Source organism: Lepidochelys olivacea, assembly GCF_965140295.1.
Source record: "Lepidochelys olivacea isolate rLepOli2 genome assembly, chromosome: 9".
NCBI lineage: Eukaryota > Metazoa > Chordata > Testudines > Cheloniidae > Lepidochelys > Lepidochelys olivacea.
This window is the reverse complement of record NC_140419.1, coordinates 76,844,605-76,863,218: the sequence shown is the minus strand read 5'-3', so window position 1 is coordinate 76,863,218 and position 18,614 is coordinate 76,844,605. Positions and strand designations below refer to the sequence as shown.

The 18,614-nt window shown below is 40.1% G+C and overlaps 1 protein-coding gene across 4 annotated transcripts in view; it reads left to right on the top strand.

The window, feature by feature from the left end:
* Nucleotides 1–9,071, top strand: part of LPAR4 (lysophosphatidic acid receptor 4) — a 60,919-nt gene extending 51,848 nt beyond the window's left edge. For all 4 annotated transcript variants that reach the window (XM_084639959.1, XM_084639958.1, XM_084639957.1 and 1 more), the window contains one exon: nucleotides 6,873–9,071. In XM_084639959.1, the coding sequence (XP_084496085.1) occupies nucleotides 7,023–8,072 (1,050 nt within the window). In that variant the 5' untranslated portion in view covers nucleotides 6,873–7,022 and the 3' untranslated portion in view covers nucleotides 8,073–9,071. The remainder of the gene's footprint in view (nucleotides 1–6,872) is intronic.
* The last annotated feature ends 9,543 nt before the right edge of the window (nucleotides 9,072–18,614 follow it).

Sequence of the window (18,614 nt, the reverse complement as noted above, 5' to 3'; positions counted from 1 at the left end):
CTGGCAGGGGAAGGTGTAGTGCCTGAATCTAATTCTAGATTAACCTTATTTCAAATGAATGTCCAATTAAAAAAAAAGACACTGTTTCCTCTACCAGTAGCCAATGGAGTCAGTGAACACCTACTCCTGCTGTGTGACAGGGGACAACCTTTTGTGACCCCACCCTATGCTATGCGACTGAGGCCAGGAAATAAAGATCAGTCTTTTACCGGCACTTGTCTCATATCTTTACAATATTGCCAGACCTGAGCGTTCAAAAATCATGAGTTCCCGAAAAAACAGATTTGTTTGAGCCTTTAGACTGTACTTAGATCATTTTTTCAGGCTCTCTCTCCAAAACCGTAAGCAGGGACATCATTTGCTAAAGGCAAGGGGGAAGTTGTCTCCCCCCCATCCCAACTTTTCATAGGTCTGTATGCTCCATTATCTCGAGTTACCAGATAGCAACGTGAAAAAACAGGACAGGGGGTGGGGGTTAATAGGTACCTATATAAGCAAAAGTCCCCCAAAACAGGACTGTCCCTTTAAAAACGGGACATCTGGTCATCCTACCATTATCTCTTCCACTTTTTGCACTCCCCTCCCCTCCTCAATTTTGGATGACATTAGGAATGAAGGAATCATCCGATGAAGTGAGCTGTAGCTCACGAAAGCTTATGCTCTAGTAAATTTGTTAGTCTCTAAGGTGCCACAAGTACTCCTTTTTTGCGGATACAGACTAACACGGCTGCTACTCTGAAACCTGTCATTAGGAAAGCAATAATTGCTTAGTTTCTCATTTGTGATCCTATTTGGGACAGAGAACATCCTCTACGCTGACACAACTTTGCTCCCATCTCAGAATTTTTCTGAAATGACGCCCCTAACCATAAGGGCAAAAAACTTTTTCATAAAAAAAAAAGAAAGAGTAATGTAAGCTTTCAGACAAAAATCAACATATATTGCAAGACTCACAATAAAGTCATATGAGCTGGCTTTATTACTATCCCAAATGCTAGCTGGGGTTCTGGATTCAGGGTTGTTAATTTTTTAATTTAAACCTTGTAAGACACCAGAAATGCTTGATAACTAGATGCTACTGTGATATGTCTATTAGAAATACCTTAGATTTGTCACACAATCTCATTTTGCATTAAGAAAACAAACCATATCTGTAGGGTCCATATTTACAGAGATGTGTTACAGTCTCATATCAGTAGTTCTCATGCAAGTCTAGAAGAATCTACATGTGGCAACCCTTACACAGGTTTATGCCCTAATAAATCTGAAGAAAAACTAAAACTGTCTTTAGACCAAAATAAATTCCCATCCAAAACCTCTACCTAATCCAAGTAACCTTAGAAATAGACGAAAGGGAGAAAATTCCAAATCAGTGATTATAGTGACTTTGACCTTAACTCATCTTACTAGGCTTCGCAGACATGATGCATAAGACATGTTTTAGTGCAGTGTTACACACTGTGGAGCCATATCTTTATATTCTGTCAACTGGATGCACAATAATGATGCAAAAGCCTTTTCATGCCATTCTTGCCAAGAGTAGGAAAAGTTGTCATGCTGTGTGCAAGGGCAATACATAATGGTCTACTACTGGGGCAGAGGCTGTATGTACTGACTCATACAGCCAAGACCCCATGACCCTTGCACCCCCAACTCTTTGGTCATGAAAGGCCTGTACGCTAGCCTATTTGCATGAGGCAATCCAGAGCAATTCTGTCGCATCACCTCCTGGCCTATGGCTTTTCTGTCATGCACACAGGTACACCTTCCAAAATTTGGTCCTATTTGTGTAACACTATTTTGTGCCATAAAGTGCATTAAGCATAATAATTCCGTCAGAATTTTGAAAGGCTTTGGCAATCTGAGTCAAACTAAGAAAATCAACAAGCCATTTAATTTTTATTTGCTGCATACCCACACGACTTCTTAAATATTCATGTTAAAGTTCAAATCACTTTACATCTCCACTAAGTTAGTATAAAAAGCAAGGGAAAGAAGCAAATGTATTGAGATGATGTGATTTGTAAGTTTTGATTCCAAAGTAGTTTTGTAAAGTAAAAGTGATCCAATTAATGTATATTTTATGCATAACATATAAAACAGACATATAGCACTGAAGGGGACCTCAAGAGGTCCATCTCCACCTGTGCTGAGGGGGATTGAAATATACTTAGAATTAAGCTTGCCAACTTCATAATGTTTGAAAACCGGACACTCCATCAGGAGTTCTGGAACATCCTCCACAGTGCATCTTTGCTGCCCTGAGGCCCCACCCCCTCCTCGGTCGGCTTCCCTCTTCCTGGGTTAGGAGGGACTCGCCTGCGCAACCGCAGCTGAATGCTGTAGCCGCCCGATGTAGGTAGGAGACAGCTTTGGCTGAGTAGGGCTGCCCACAGTAACCAAACTTTGAGTGTCAGTCAGTAGATCTGATTGGACACTGTCAGGTCCCCTTTTTGACTGGACTTTCTGATCGAAAATTAGGAACCTGGCCACCCTACCTAGAATGTCTAGGTATACTTACAGTTAGCACTGAGTTCATACTGCATTATACTGGGCCTCTAATGGCTAACGTGTAGGGAAAGAGATGTCAAAAGCAACAAAAAGAAGGCAGCTTCATGAATAAAATAAGATGAACTCAGTTTTTCCTTTTTTTTTTGAACAGTTAATTTATTGTGTGTCAAGAGCAATATTTTCAGTGCAAATATACTTCTTTCCCAAATTAAAAGCTCTCTGGAAGCCAAGTAAATATATTTGATAATTACAGTGCCTCGAGAAGCTACGATGTGGCAATAATGAGTGTCATAGTGCGTAAGGACAATAGAGTCAGAAACAAAGGGATCATGTATTTTAGGAAAGACGAGGCGATTTCCTTAATTTTCAGTGCATGGCAGGTGAAAGTGATCCCTATAGCACATGAGAATTGAGTGAGAGCAAGCTTGACTGTCAATTATCTGTTGCAACACTGCTGGCTTCATTCTCAGTGGGGCTGAACTGGCGTACCTGACAAAAGATGTAGAGTCACGTGAAGCTCCCAGTTATTCGCTACTCTAATGTAAAAGCACTTTTCTATATTCCATTATGGCATCGCTTCTAATCTAAAGATCTGGTCTGCCTGAAAAACAGTATTCCAAGTTACTTTGTTTATTTGATGTGCACTGAACTTGGCATGTTAAAAACGTGAAGCTAGATCTTTTTAATCTTTCCCAAATGAGTGATAGGATGGTGAGTATGACAGGCAGGGAAAATTTGCTGTTGATTTAATTTTGGTTAGAGAGAAGGAGAATGTATCTTATATTTAAAGCATTAAAATTATAGACCCTGACACCTTGTAATTGAAAGTGAATGACTCAGTTTGAGTAATTTGGTAAACAACATGGGTTCATATTTTCTAGATCATAACCTAGTTTGGACAATTGTTGGTAGACAATTCTCAGGCTGATGCACCAGGAAAGTGAAATATGTCCATGTGACTCCTTGTTAAATGAAAACAAAAAAATTAAATGATCCAGCATCTTTTCTCCAGAGCACTTGAGCTGCATTGTATGTAGCTCATATTGCTGGCACATAACATAGCTTGATTGTGAACAATAATGGTAAATATTTCAAAATACCCTTTGAATATACACGCCTTTGATTCTGAATGCACAGTCTGGGGCTGCCAAAATGCAGGACCACGTACACAAATGGGAAAATTGAATATCCAACAATCTGATGTAAGTTTTGGGTGAGTAGAAACATAGGTTCCCAAAATTGTACCCTCCAACATTTGGACATATATGGAACCTACATTGAGGCCACATGGAAAACCTGGCTCTCAATGAGGAAAAAAAAAGCAATCTATTTATGCAAGTTAAATTTCAACATAAACATTACAGATGGAGATAAAGTGCAGTCTGTTTATATACTGTATGTGGGTTAGAAGCCAGGAAGTTAATCTAGTAGACTGAGGTTTAAGTTATGAGGCAAACCATCCCTGTTGGAACTACATATATTTGTGAACCTGGTTAATTATTGCCTTAAAGGCAGGCAAAATATAAAACCTATGCAAATTCATTTGATATAGATATAGCCAGCTAAATGTGTAGGTCATCCTATGATTATTTTTAGATTATTTCACAATTAAAGAAAGTGTATTTTTGTAGTATCTCTTCCAAAACAAATCTCTGTGGAATTTTCTTCTGTGTTCTGTTTCCTACTGCTTGGCAATGAAATTCAATTTGTCATGAATTTAGTAAAGCAGACATTGAAATAGTGAAAGAGAGAAAATGTGTGGATTACAAAGCTGAGAGACACCAAAAGAGCATTTTGCCCCCTACATTTTTTTTAAAGACAGTTCACATAAGGAAGCATCTGTCTGTTTGTACTGTAGAAAACATCTGAATGTTGGCTTCGATCTCATTTGTCATGCCACACAGCCAACGGCTATCAGATAAAGGTATGTCTTCTTCTGATTTGAGTGTGTGTTAACCAGGATCCTCATAGCAACTGCACATCTCAAACATAAGTAACGATAAAGAAGTTTACTGAACTGTGTTTAAAAGCATGTGCCAAAAACTGCCAGGAAATCACAGACCAAATTCAGACAAACCGATGCACATACAGTTAGCAATTCCTAGGAAGCCCACGAATAAACAGGACAGCCTGGGGTAGAAGTTTTTTGCCCCAATCCTGGCTCCTCCAGAACCTAGAGAGAGGCTGTTGTGTAAGCGCGCTGTGACACAGGTGCAGTTCCAAGGTAAGGCTTAGAGATCAGGGCCATGGTCCATCTGATCTGACTCCGCACTAACTCCTATGCAACTACTTATACACAGACCGATGCTCTTAGCAGGAATAATCTCTAAGGGACAAGGCAGGGCACTGATTAGAAAACTGGCATATAATGCTGCTTTTGCAGTATCTACAGTATATGTACAGTTTTCTGGTCACTCCTAGATTGGGCCAGAATTCATGCCTGTCGTTTGATGAAGTTTTGTGATGAGGAAAATGAGAAGTTTCTGTTCTTTTCATTGTAGTAGAGTAGGTTTTAGTAAAGTTTTGAGCACTGGACATTTTACAGTTGGTTTACAGATAACTTGCATGCAAGAAATATTGTCTGACAATGTACTTTTTCCCACTGGGAATACAAAACAGAAAATGCTTGATTTTACTAGTTAGACAATATGCATCCAATTATCCTGATTTAATCCATGCTTCATTTCAATTAGTTGTTTGCTTACATATTCTAATTTCAAAAGTGTTTTCAATTATTTCAGAGAATCATAATGTATCCTATATCACCTAAAATTTGCTATTTAATCTATATTGCCACAAGATCTCTTTTTGATGCAGCTCCAACTCCTAATTAGTGGTTTCATCTGTCAAAAATGCTCTATAGTTTTACCTGCCAGGTCAGTTGTTAGATCACAGGAAACAAGCTTTATATTCTCTATTTGGTTTGCTATATTTTACAGTGCAGACACTCCTCCTACAGTTGTCTGACCTTGTCCCACTTTCCCCAGAGATACAGCCATGCTCAAAAAATTATTCTCTCCCTAATCTGAGAAACATTCTGATTGCTTCTTTGCACAGGCCTTAAAAATAGACTTAAGATAGAACAGTTAATGAGGGTACTTCAAATGGGTTCCAAGTATTTAGTTCTAATAAGTGTAAAAAACCAAATGCTTATCAGAACAATCCAAATCTTTAGAGCCTGCTAAATTGGGTTGGAAGTCTCATGAGACCAGATTTTCTATGGGATTTCCAATACTTCCTGTTCTGATCCTAGTCAAAGACCAGAAGTGAAAAAGGAGCTGTTTGGAAAAGTTTCACTAGAACCCTTTTCTAAGGAACACAGTTTAATCATCAAAACACTTAATGAAAACATGTTTTTGCCAAAATCTTGTTTGAGAAAAAACTAAAGAGTTCCAAACAATTTCAGAATGTTCCATTTTGACCTTTTCAGAATGAAATGTTTTGATTTTTTAAAATGACTGTTTCAATTATTTAAGTATAATTGAATTTTTTTTTAAAACAAATGCAAATCAAAACAAAATGTTTCAAGGTTGTATCTAAATATTTTTCAGAATTTTCTTTCAGAGAGAATTTCAAAATGTTGAGATTTCGTTCCTAATCGGAGAAATGACAAATGTAAAAATCCTTCACAAAATAGAATTTCCGTTCTCTGCATAGCTCCAAGAGCTTATCTGAACATTTCAGAATCTTATTTAGTTCTAGCTAAGGGTGATGTTTTAGAGTTAGGTTTTGTTTTTTGTTTCCCAAACCTGATGGTCCATTCCTATTTAGGATTTTAGGGGGAGGTTTATTTCAAGAAGTTACCAACTCTGACTGAAGCTATTCTGGGAGATTTTTACCACCAACATGACGTAATCTCATTTTCTTAAAATATCCTATTAAAATCTCCCAGATTGCTTTCAGTCGTCACTGGGAGATTGATGCCAATTCTGGGAGACTCCAGGCCAATCCTGGAGGATTGGCAATCCTATTCAAGGCACATATGTAAATTAGGCACCCAACTCCCATAGACTTTCAGTAAGAATCTGGATGGTTAACTGGCCTTTGTGACAAACTCTCCCTCCTGATGTATTTCCAGATCATTTCAAATTTCTTGGTTTAGTATATAAGAAAATATATTGTAAACCAAATACTACCATTATCACAACATTTCTAAAGTAGAATAAAGATACCTACTCCATGATACTTACCTATGGGATGTATCTTTAAGAAAATGTACCTGATAAACATTTAAAAAACCCTGAACATCTGCAGTGGTAAGAATATGCTCCATAACATGTGAAAGTGGTGGTGTTGGGGGAAAAGGGGTTGTGTGTTTTCATGTACAGAGTTGCAGAACTGACTGTTTGTGTCTTCCTCAGGACGACAGGACATCACAAATATGAGGCACCAGCGATTCAAGCCACAACATTAGAATGTGTTTCTTAAGGAAGAGTGTGCTCACTAACTTATTTTATGGATGCCACTGAATTCAGCTTTGAAGGGCTCCAAAAGCACGTCACAAACCTGGAATGGGAAACCACAGCAATAATCATACCTGTTTGACAGATGATTCCTTTAAATACAACCTGTATGGGGCCGTATACAGTGTGGTATTCATCCTTGGCTTGATCACAAACTGTTCCTCTTTGTTTGTTTTCTGCTGTCGAATGAAAATGCGAAGCGAGACAACTATTTTCATGACAAACCTTGCTGTCTCTGACTTGCTCTTTGTATTCACTTTGCCTTTTAAAATATTCTATAATTTCAACAGGCACTGGCCTTTTGGGGACACTCTGTGCAAGATTTCAGGGACTGCATTTCTCACCAACATATATGGCAGTATGCTGTTCCTCACCTGCATTAGTGTCAACCGTTTCCTGGCTATTGTCTACCCATTCAGATCTCGTACCATTCGGACAAGGAGAAATTCAGCCATCGTGTGTGCAGGAGTCTGGATACTAGTCCTCAGTGGAGGAATTTTAGCATCCTTGTTCTCCACAACGAACGTCTCCAACAGTAGCACAACCTGCTTTGAGGGTTTTTCCAAAATTGTCTGGAAGACCTATTTGTCTAAGATCACTATATTTATTGAAGTGGTAGGATTCATAATTCCTTTGCTAATCAACCTCACATGCTCTTCACTGGTTCTGAAGACTCTCCGGAAACCTGCTACATTATCTCAGATTGGGACAAACAAAGAGAAAGTACTAAAGATGATCATTGTGCATGTGGCCATTTTTGTAGTATGCTTTGTGCCCTACAATTCCATACTTTTCTTATATGCTCTTGTGCGATCTCAAGCCATAGCAAACTGCTCCTTGGAGAGATTTGCTAGGACAATGTACCCAATCACATTATGCATTGCAACAATGAATTGCTGCTTTGACCCATTCATTTATTACTTCACATCAGAATCTTTTCAAAAGTCTTTCAATGTACACCCCCAAATACAAATGGACTCCATTTCCAAGACAGAAACACCTCTAACAATGAAGACTGCACTGCCTGCAGTACAGGAGGAAGTGACTGACCAGGCTATAACAAATGGAGGTGATCCAACTGCTGAATCACATTTTTAATGGCTTGTCTACACAGAGTTATTCCTGATTCACTCCCAGGGGTGAAAGTAGGCCAGTACAGTGTAATGGTAAGAAGCCGGTACCGGCCTGTACGCAGCTGACTTTAAAGCGCTGCTGCGGCAGTGCTTTAACATCACTGCTCCTTTTGCCCCACCATTGGCGGCCCTGCTGGAAGGGACCCTACCGGCAGGGCCGCTGATGGGAGGGGAAAGAGAGGCAGCTGCCCTGGCGATTTAAAAGGGCCCAGGGCTCCCGGCCACCGCTGTTGCTACTGTGGCAGCGGCCGGAGCCCCGGGCCCTTTTAAATCGCTGCCGGAGCCCTGGGCAGCACAGAACAGGCATCACGGATGGGCTGGCTGGGGGAGGCTGATCCCCAGCCCCGCTCCTTCCGGAGCAGGCCCCCATACTGGTAAATATTACTTTCACCCCTGTTCACTATACCTATGGATATTCTTATTCCAGAATAAGAGTGCCTTGTCCCTGTTTAGCTTAACTCACTTTAATTTAGCTTTCAAAGTGTCCACATGTGGAGTTAATCGGGGATTTCTCCATGTGAAGATAAGCCCATCAGATAACAGGTTTCTCAATTTTGAGAACTCAAGATATGTAAGTCCAGGTAGATCTTTCTCTGGAGATTATTTATGGAGGGAGTGGAGCAAATTCTTGCATTGAACGATGCCAACATTTGGTATGTTTTCCTAGGATTAAACATGGGACCAGTCAGGAAATATAAAAACTTTATCTTACTTTAGAAATCTTAATCAATTTTTTACTGCCTTCTGAAAATACAGGATATGTTAACTCAATTTCACACCTATGTATGTTTTCTTTCAAACATATAATAAAAACTTTCAGCTTTACTATGAGTGTATATTCTGGGTTTACTAGATACAGGGTTTTTTTTAAATGAGAGGAGGTGTGGGTTGGTTTGGAGCTTAATTAGTTCTCTTATAGAATGCAGGAAATGGTTGTTCGTTGTACTAATAATAGGAAAGAGCAAATAATTAAAGGACTTTGATATACAAAGTCACCTGCAAGATGCTGTGTTCTTTTGAGCTGCATGATTAAGTTAGCTTTCAATTGATTTTAGCACTGTATTAAACACCAACTGTAGATAAAAGAAAAAGCGTATTACAGCATTATTAAGACTGGTGTTTCTACAGACCATGATGTTACTGCAAATTACAGGCCGGTCCTTACTCAGCACAGCCAGCTCAAAGAAAGGATCTGATCCCAAAGAGTTCTTGCTCCAGCAACTTTCTTAATAGCATTAATAATACACCGTCAACCAGAAAATGTGTAAGTCTATTTTAATTCAGAGCTGTCAGGGATAAAGACAGTAGGACCACAATGAATTGGAGAGACACTTCCTTTTAGCCATTTGTTTTAATTTTCACATGTTGAATCTCCTGACACATTACAAGCAACCCATTAGGTCTAATTATGTCTTGAAATGGTTGGAGTTTAAATGCTTACTTGCTAAGTGCAAAAAAAGTGGATTGCAAAAAAAATCACTTTGAAAATAATATTTATTTAGCACTACCATTGTTTTGAATAAAAGAGAAACAGCCATACAGTGAGCAAAATAAAGAAAGACCCTGTAGTTCAATATATTTTAGCTCTTAAATAACTACAGCACCTGACTTCTGGCACTCAGGTACAGAATGGCTATGTGATAAATTCCCAATATACAATCTCACAGTCAAAATGATAGAGTGGCCAAACCTTGATAACTTGGCTTTGCATTATTGCCATCTTGACTAGAAACTAACATCTCTTACTGGGATTATGGCTGCATAAGTGTCAGGGCAGTCAGCATTTCCAGACAAGAAAGAAAACATGACAACAAGGAGAGAGGATTCTAGCCACTTGGGAGTATAAGTCAATAGCTGGAACAGATGGTGGGCAGGGTACACCTGCATAGCCCTGGTGAACCCATTGATGCTTTGAAAAATACAGGCAACTCAAATGAGAAAATTAATTAGCTGGCATTTTACAAAGTTGCAGGGTTTGCTCAGCAACCATCCACCACGCCTGCTTTGCATCACCAAAACCATCATCAAGCACAAAACATGCATCCAATTTTAACCAGATTGTTTTGCTCCCCCTTCAACAAAATACTTGGACCTCTATAGAAACATGTGTGCTCAGGGAGGAGTTTGTTCCTGTAATTCAATACAGCCATTTTAGTCTTATGCCTAGTGGAAGAAAAGTTCCCCTTCCATCCGCCCCTCAATGTATACCTGCATTGAACCATTTACAAGGATTTCTGAAATCTCTATTTTCTTTGGGTGATGAACCTGTTTCAACACTTGCCATAAGTCGTATGCATTTCAAAGAAGCTGCTTCCATCACTTCAGATCAAAATCCAAGATGTGGCAAGAGTGATTCATTTGTGTAAAACTATCTTTCACACCCGAGCACTGACAAGGAAGCAGTCGGGTCTGTCAAATCAATAACAAGTCTGGCATGTTTTTGCAGTAGGTATTCCAGCTTCCCCCCCCCCCCCCTTAACTGGCTCATGAATGTTGATATCTAAAATGTTTAAAATTGCATAAACTGGGGAGATAGAACTTTATTGTGTGGGAGGGGAGGGAACAAGGAATGAAAAGGGAAAGGGGTATAGTTAGAAGCTAGATTCCTGAATTAATGATGCATTTCTAAACTTTTAATCAAGCCCTTTTCCACTGAGTAAGGAAAAACATCAGGGTAAACAAGTAAGCTCAGATCTCAGAGGCAGGATCCAATTATATTATTATTTCAGTCTTACAAAAGAGAAAATGGAAACTTCTGTGTAGATGCCAGCTCATTCTTAATGGAAAGCTTTGACTTTCAGTTTGTGATGCTCTGTTAGTTAAATCTTTCTACTTTCATGCAATAAGCATAAAAACATGATTCTTGAATTATGTGGGGGTCGTTGGGATGTTCTTAGGCCAAAATCTGTTCTCAGCTCATGAAGGCAAGGGCGTTTCATTGGTGAGAACAGAATGTGGCCCACTATGTCAAAGTGGACTACAAAGGAGTATCTTGTTACCAATGATCTTGGAAAACCTCATGCTCTACTCAACTTTACTCTTCTACTAGTTAAATTTGCAGGATTTTTTTTTTAAAACCTAGAAACCACTGTCTAGCCTTCTCAAGGAAATGTTAAAAGAGGAGGGAAAGAACTGTATGTGACTGGATACCATCCAGCCTGTACATGCATAGCTTAACTGTAATGCTAGTATAATGGTGGTCTTTCTCTAAGTGGAACTAGTGCCAATGCTTACAAATTTCTGTTTGCAGTTTTATGGGGTGAGAGCTGTGGTTGATATTCTCACATAAAATGTAATACTATCATCATGTGCCAAAATGCTAACTGAAAAGATTCATTATTTTGTAATTTAATACTTTATAAGTTATATGGAGATCATACGGTGACTGACATATCTGGAAGGACAGGGTTTGGCTGATTTTTTTTCGAGGTCAGGTATACCAAGAAAATGCCTGTACCGTTTGTATATAAGTAACTAATTATGCATTGAAAGGGAGGAAAATAATTTTTCAGATGCTAGTAAGCAAGTCTGGAAACAACTCTGGTGGCAAATGAAAAAGTGGATTCCGTTTGCCTGGGTAACTTGCAGCTGGGTCCTCTCCTTCTCCCCCTCCATCCACCCCCGCACCGCCCCTGGCCAACAAAGGGCTTCTGTTATCCAATAGCACAAAACAGAAACATTAATTTAGATGCAAGAAACAAATTAAAGAGGTCGATGCTCTCATCTAGCTGACCCTGCGAGAGATAGGACTCAATCTATAAACTTAATCAAGGATTCCATCTATTCACAGCCAGCTTTTCCTTTTTTCAAATGCCACTTTTGTGAATCACTAAACTATAGCTTACTACATAATTTTGGGCCACTAATCTTTCTTTAACTCTGGTGCTAAGCTGGAGCATTTGCAAACACTGATGTGCAAAGAATATCTTCCACATGTGTATATATACATATCTATGTAAAATGCCATACAAATCTCATCTAAGGGTTTTGGTAGTAATGTTGTGAATTTCTAAAGAGGTTGATTATATTAAGGCCATTATGTGCAGCTGTGGGACCACATTTTATGTGGCAGTTCGCAAGACAGAGCTACTTTTATAGCAGAAGAAAGGTGTGTGTTTATCTGATGGGATAAGTTTTCATTGGCTTTGCAGAATTAAGGGAAACTATCCAGACTAAATTTTAAATGGCCTTCAAGACCAGACAGGCACTAGAAGGTCACACAGAGAGTCTGTACATTGGGTCAAGGTACCCAGAGGCCATGCTGGCTTGGTGAATAAGGAAGAAGGGTAAAAAGCACCCACACCACAAGTGAGTTACACAGTTGATACATGAAAGTAAGTGCTCTGCCCCATGAGTACCACTATACCCTCTTAGCCATACCTTCCTCTCAGATTTTGTGGGGAGGGAACCCAACCCCTAAGCATCTCTGATAATCCCAACAACATTCTTCGGGGCCTCTCATACTACACTGCTTCAGGAACAATGGAAGTTGGAATGCCTACCCCCATTACACATCCAAAGGCAGTGAGCTATAGCTGTTGAAAGGCTTCCCCACCAGTGGGGAATTTCCTCCTTCCCTCCACAGCCTTTAAAGAGGGGCATATTTTCAGCAATATGGGCCCCTATCCCCAGCCAGCACACTGCGGAGGCACCAGCCATGCTGTGCCAATTGGCTTCTCCTCAGTAACTCCTCTGTCATTCCCAATGGGCTCAATTGCTATAAATTTAGGAAGGAGACAGCCACTTTCCAGGGGAAGTGCCATCTCAGGACAGGGAATGGCAATAGGTAACAGTGACAGCTCTCAAGAAGTTTCCGTGGGTCAAGCAGTGCCCCAAATGTTTACAGCATTTGGGTAATCAAATCAGGACCTAGCTGTATATTTAGTATCTGAGGAACAGGCAAATACAAAGGCTTTGCTGCATCTGAAGGGATGTGTTGTGCATAGTTCACTTCAAGAACACATGTCAAAGCAATGATCTGTTCATGGGATATGAGATGGTGGTTTCTATTAATTGAGTAGGAGGGGAGTATTTATTTTGATTAAGATTAAAGGACTAATCCCTTTGGAAATGGAAACCCTACTTTTCTCCAGATTGGAAGCAGCTGTAATTTGAACTGCCACACAGTGCCCTCAGACCTGTCAGAGCCCTCTAATAGAGAGCTACTCAGAATTGGGTCTCTGATGCACTTCTCATAACCAGGCCTGTAACTGCCAAGTGTACCAGCTTGCTTGAATGAGGGAATGAGTACTGGAGTTGTTTTATTTTGTGAATTAAATGCACCAGGATTTAGCGGAGATCACTGTATTTAAAATAATGCATTCAAGACCTGAAAAGTGAAAAACTAGTTCGTATCCCAGGGCTTGTCCACACTGGCAATTAACAGTGCTGCAACTTTCTTGCTCAGGGGTGTGAAAAAACACCCCCCTGAGCGCAGCAAGTTGCGGCGCTGTAAAGCGCCAGTGTAGACAGTGCCCCAGCGCTGGGACCCGCGCCCCTCGTGGAGGTGGTTTTTTTAGAGCGCTGGAGGAGCTCTCGCCCAGCTCTGCGCCGCGACCACGCAAGGCATGTTAAGCGTTGCCAGTGTAGACTAGCCCTTCATGTTTTTATAAGCTTCCTGTGTGCAGAGACACTCAAAGACATGCAGGGCCTGTGACGCTACTGAAAGGTGAACTGTCAGGCTGGAGGGAGGTTACCAGTGGAGTTCCTCGGGGATCAGTTTTGGGGCCAATCTTATTCAATCTTTTTATTACTGACCTCAGCACAAAAAGTGAGAGTGCGCTAATAAAGTTTGCAGATGATACAAAGCTAGGAGGTATTGCCAATTTAGAGAAGGACCGGGAAATCATACAGGAAGATTTGGATGACCTTGTAAACTGGAGTAATAGTAACAGGATGAAATTTAATAGTGAGAAGTGTAAGGTCATGCATTTAGGGATTAATAACAAGAATTTTAGTTATAAGCTGGGGACGCAGCAATTAGAAGTAACGGAGCAGGAGAAGGACCTTGGAGTATTGGTTGATCATAGGATGACTATGAGCCGCCAATGTGATATGGCCGTGAAAAAAGTTAATGCGGTCTTGGGATGCATCAGGAGAGGTATTTCGAGTAGAGATAAGGAGGTTTTAGTACCATTATACAAGGCACTGTTGAGACCTCACCTGGAATACTGTGTGCAGTTCTGGTCTCCTATGTTTAAGAAGGATGAATTCAAACTGGAACAGGTACAGAGAAGGGCTACTAGGATGATCCAAGGAATGGAAAACCTGTCTTATGAAAGGAGACTCAAGGAGCTTGGCTTGTTTAGCCTAACTAAAAGAAGGTTGAGGGGAGATATAATTGCTCTCTATAAATATATCAGAGGGATAAATTCCAGAGAGGGAGAGGAATTATTTAAGCTCAGTACCAATGTGGACACAAGAACAAATGGATATAAACTGGTCATTGGGAAGTTTAGACTTGAAATTAGACAAAGGTTTCTAACCATCAGAGGAGTGAAGTTTTGGAATAGCCTTCCAAGGGAAGCAGTGGGGGCAAAAGACCTATCTGGCTTTAAGATTAGACTCAATAAGTTTATGGAGGAGAGGGTATGATTTTGGTAATTAATTGATCTTTAAATATTCATGGTAAATAGGCCCAATGGCCTGTGATGGGATGTTGGATGGGGTGGGATCTGAGTTACTACAGAAAATTCTTTTCTGGGTATCTGGCTGGTGAGTCTTGCCCATATGCTCAGGGTTTAGCTGATCACCATATTTGGGGTCAGGAAGGAATTTTCCTCCGGGGCATATTGGAAGAGGCCCTGGAGGTTTTTCACCTTCCTCTGTAGCATGGGTCACAGGTCACTTGCTGGAGGATTCTCGGCTCCTTGAAGTCTTTAAACCACGATTTGAGGACTTCAATAGCTCAGACATAGGTGAGAGGTTTTTCGCAAGAGTGGGTGAGATGAGATTTTGTGGCCTGCGTTGAGCAGGAGGTCGGACTAGATGATCATAATGGTCCCTTCTGACCTTAGTATCTATGAATCTAAAAGGCACCCATGTTCACTACCAACACAGAGCCTTTCATCTAGATGTCCACTCCAAATACCAACTCAATATTTTTCACTTTCAAATTTGCTATAATTTGCAATGTTTCTGCTCTGAAAACAATATCAGATTGGTTTGCATAAATAGAACAGTGCCGAATTTGCAGACAATGGGGATGCAGAGATGACCTGAGTCAGAATTCAGTCTGCAAATCTATCTTTGGTGAGGGTCCCTGTCCGAGACCAAGTCCAGGTTGACCTTCAGATCCCAGGGTGAGCTAGCATGGATGGCATTTAATGATCTTTTCATCTGTAAAATGGGCTAATTTGATGCAGAAAGACAAACAGCATCATTTCTGAAGTGGCTTTTTTCAGAGTAGAACATCAGTTGAAATAATATTTATTAAACTTAATGCTACACGCAGTTCTCTTTATGAATCTTTAAACGTCACCCTAATCATATTCGATGCAAGATGCACTAACAGTACTAACTTATGTAAAATATATGAATGCAAGAGGGAAAGTAGCTGGTTTCCCCTTCAGGATTAGGTAGTTTCTGTGTGCGAGTTTTCCCAAAGATGCTGAGAAAAATCTTGCATTAGCACTTCTGTCTGTGGAATTTTCACTATAAACATGTGAATATTGTATATAATTTTATTTGGCATCTTGAGTTTTTGCAGTGTTCACTATTATATTTGTATAATGAAGATGGAACACAGTTTGAGGAAAAAAAGTGGGAATATATTCAGCAAAATAAATTAATATGAACACATGCAGATTAACCAGAACAACATTTAAACTGAAGCTTTTCTATAAACCATTTGAAAAAATAACGTCCATCATGCAAGCAGAATTTCCTGGACAGCATTAGCATGGGAATCTGGTCATTCTCATCTTGTTGTTTTATATAAATACCCAAGCCTTTTTTTGTGGTAGCACTTCATTTGCCTTAGGTCTCCAGGACCAAGCAACACTTTCTTTGATGTTGCTCTTATTCATTAAACCACTTCTGAAAGTCAGCATCATATGACCACAGAAGTCAGATGATGAACCATCCAGAGTGGTTGCCAGAGAGAACTCATTTGATGTAGTTTATTTCCTTTAATTCCCAGCTGTCTGTCTGTCAGAGGACAGCAGAATCAAACACATACTACACTAAAGGGTCACAGCAGTGTGTCTGAAGGCCAGAGTACCATTTTGTCATCACTTGTGTAACACATTCATTTTTTCCCCCAGGATGGATCTCTGTTTTCCCCATTTCACTCCTTCTACTCCCTATTTTTGATGAATCGCTGGGGGGTGTTTCCTGTGGAGCTTGTCAATACCACTGTGTAAACCAGAAAGAGGATTGTTCCATAATGATGGCTGGAGATTCCTCCAACAGCAACTGTTTTAGTTCTTGGCCTTTTAATTGATTTCAAGTGGAACACTGGCACAGACCCAGCCTGAAGACTGGATGCTATTGGTCAATGAATTCTGAAGACTGTTCCAGAAATTGGATGGAATGTGTTATACAGAATGCTGACTTTGGGTATGTTCTCTCTGAAAAGCGAGCTAGCAGAAAAATGACTGAGCCTAAAGCAAAGATTGACCCTGAGTAGCTCTTCCTTAGGGAACCTGAGTCCCATGCATTGCACTTGGAAGCTATGTCAACTTCTGTGATCAAGTCATCTAGGAATAAATGGCCTTTCTGAATTATTTCATTTTGCTAAATTCGTATTAGCTGCAATAAGACTACCCAAGAGAATGCTTCACACTGGAGAATCCCATTATTCAGTGAAAAATCAGTGAAATCAGTCCATAGTTACTGAGATCATTCCAGTGTTGCCTTTTACAATAGTTTCTTTGTCGGGATGATATTCTTATACCTAAGCTGAAGTACATAACTTCAACTTCTGCAAAAGGAACACTGGTGAAAGACCTCCAAATCCCTGCACTTATTTACTGGTGTCAGAACTATAACTTTTCAGTTGGTCATGTCTTTGCAGCTTTATAATATTGACAAAACATAACCTTACCTGTCACACTTCATATGGACAGAGTAAGACAAACAGTAAATCATCAGAATAAGATTTCTAGTGATTACTGAGGTCAGGTGTGATTTTTCAAAGTCAGGTACTAAACCTCCTGGCCCCAATTCTGCAAGGCTTGAGCATGTGAGTATTTAGATTTACAAATACACCCTTAAAGAAGGGCACTTAAGTATGTACTCGTAATGACCTTGACATAGGGTTTAAAAATACAACAAAATTAATTCTCAGAGGTAACTAAAGTGCAGCAGTACAATTTCATATAATCCACCATCAGCAAACCAGGTGATTTACAAGCTGGAAGTCATGTCGCCCCTCAGACAATTCCCCACATTTTCAATCACCTAATCAAAAAGATGAGCTTTGCAATAAGGACTTTCTTCTAGAATCCAGTTCAGGTGCCTTTTTCCTAATCAAATCTTAGCAAGCAACAATGTGAGCACAGGTAAAGCTCTCCCTCCGCACTCCTGTTTGGAGAAGAGTCCTTCTGGTCTATCTGCAACATTCAGCCCCCTTCCTTACCTCCTGCTTGATTAATTGGCAGGATGACAAGGGACACCTGCCAAATAAACCAACTCCTTAAACTCTGCTGATCCTAGATATAGTGCCACAGGAAGTGCAGAAGTGTTGGAGGACGTTTCCGGCGGACCAGCTGGTGTAGGGTGCTTACAGCCCAAATAAGCAGAACCCCCCTGAATCTCAAAGGGCCTATCATACATCCCATCATACCAACCCACCACAGAACTGAACTGAAAAATCGAGTTGGCCTATAGCATTCAAGTAACCCTACAGTTTTTTCTTGCCAAGTTTGTATATGTATATCAATACTTGCAACAGAATAAAGTCTGAAACCTGCTGAATGTTCCTTTTATTATCCTGGTCACTTGGGGACATGTATCAATCAGCACATAATTCTAATGTTGGCATGGGTTTTGCATTTTACGTTTGCAGGTCACCTTGACTTTTCCAATTTTGCATGAGCTCATCCCAAAGAGAGATTCCCAGTCTCTCACACAAGGTATTCAAAACGCTCTTCACAGCTCAGCAAGGGAAGGAAAACTGCAAAAATATCTGAAGAAGGGACAACCCTTCCTACATGGTAATCACCAGTCGACCTATTTCAACCATGCCACGTGATTTACATTTTAAATATCAAGTAATATTCACAACAAACTGGTTTTGTAATCCAACCAGAAAGTAAAATAGAGGGCTGAATATATTTGGATGACAAATAGATTCATGATCTTCATTTGCTCGCAGATGTTCTGCAAGCCAAAATTAATCCCAGTTTCGGCAATTACATCCCCCCTTTCTAAAAGCCTCCTGTACAATATCATCAGATATTTTTCACTTCCTGTCCTATGTTATGTAGCTTAGCTCTTCACTAGTAACCAGTAGCCATATTACACTCTAGAGCACTACTGGCTGGAAAGTGCTCATTGCGGCCCC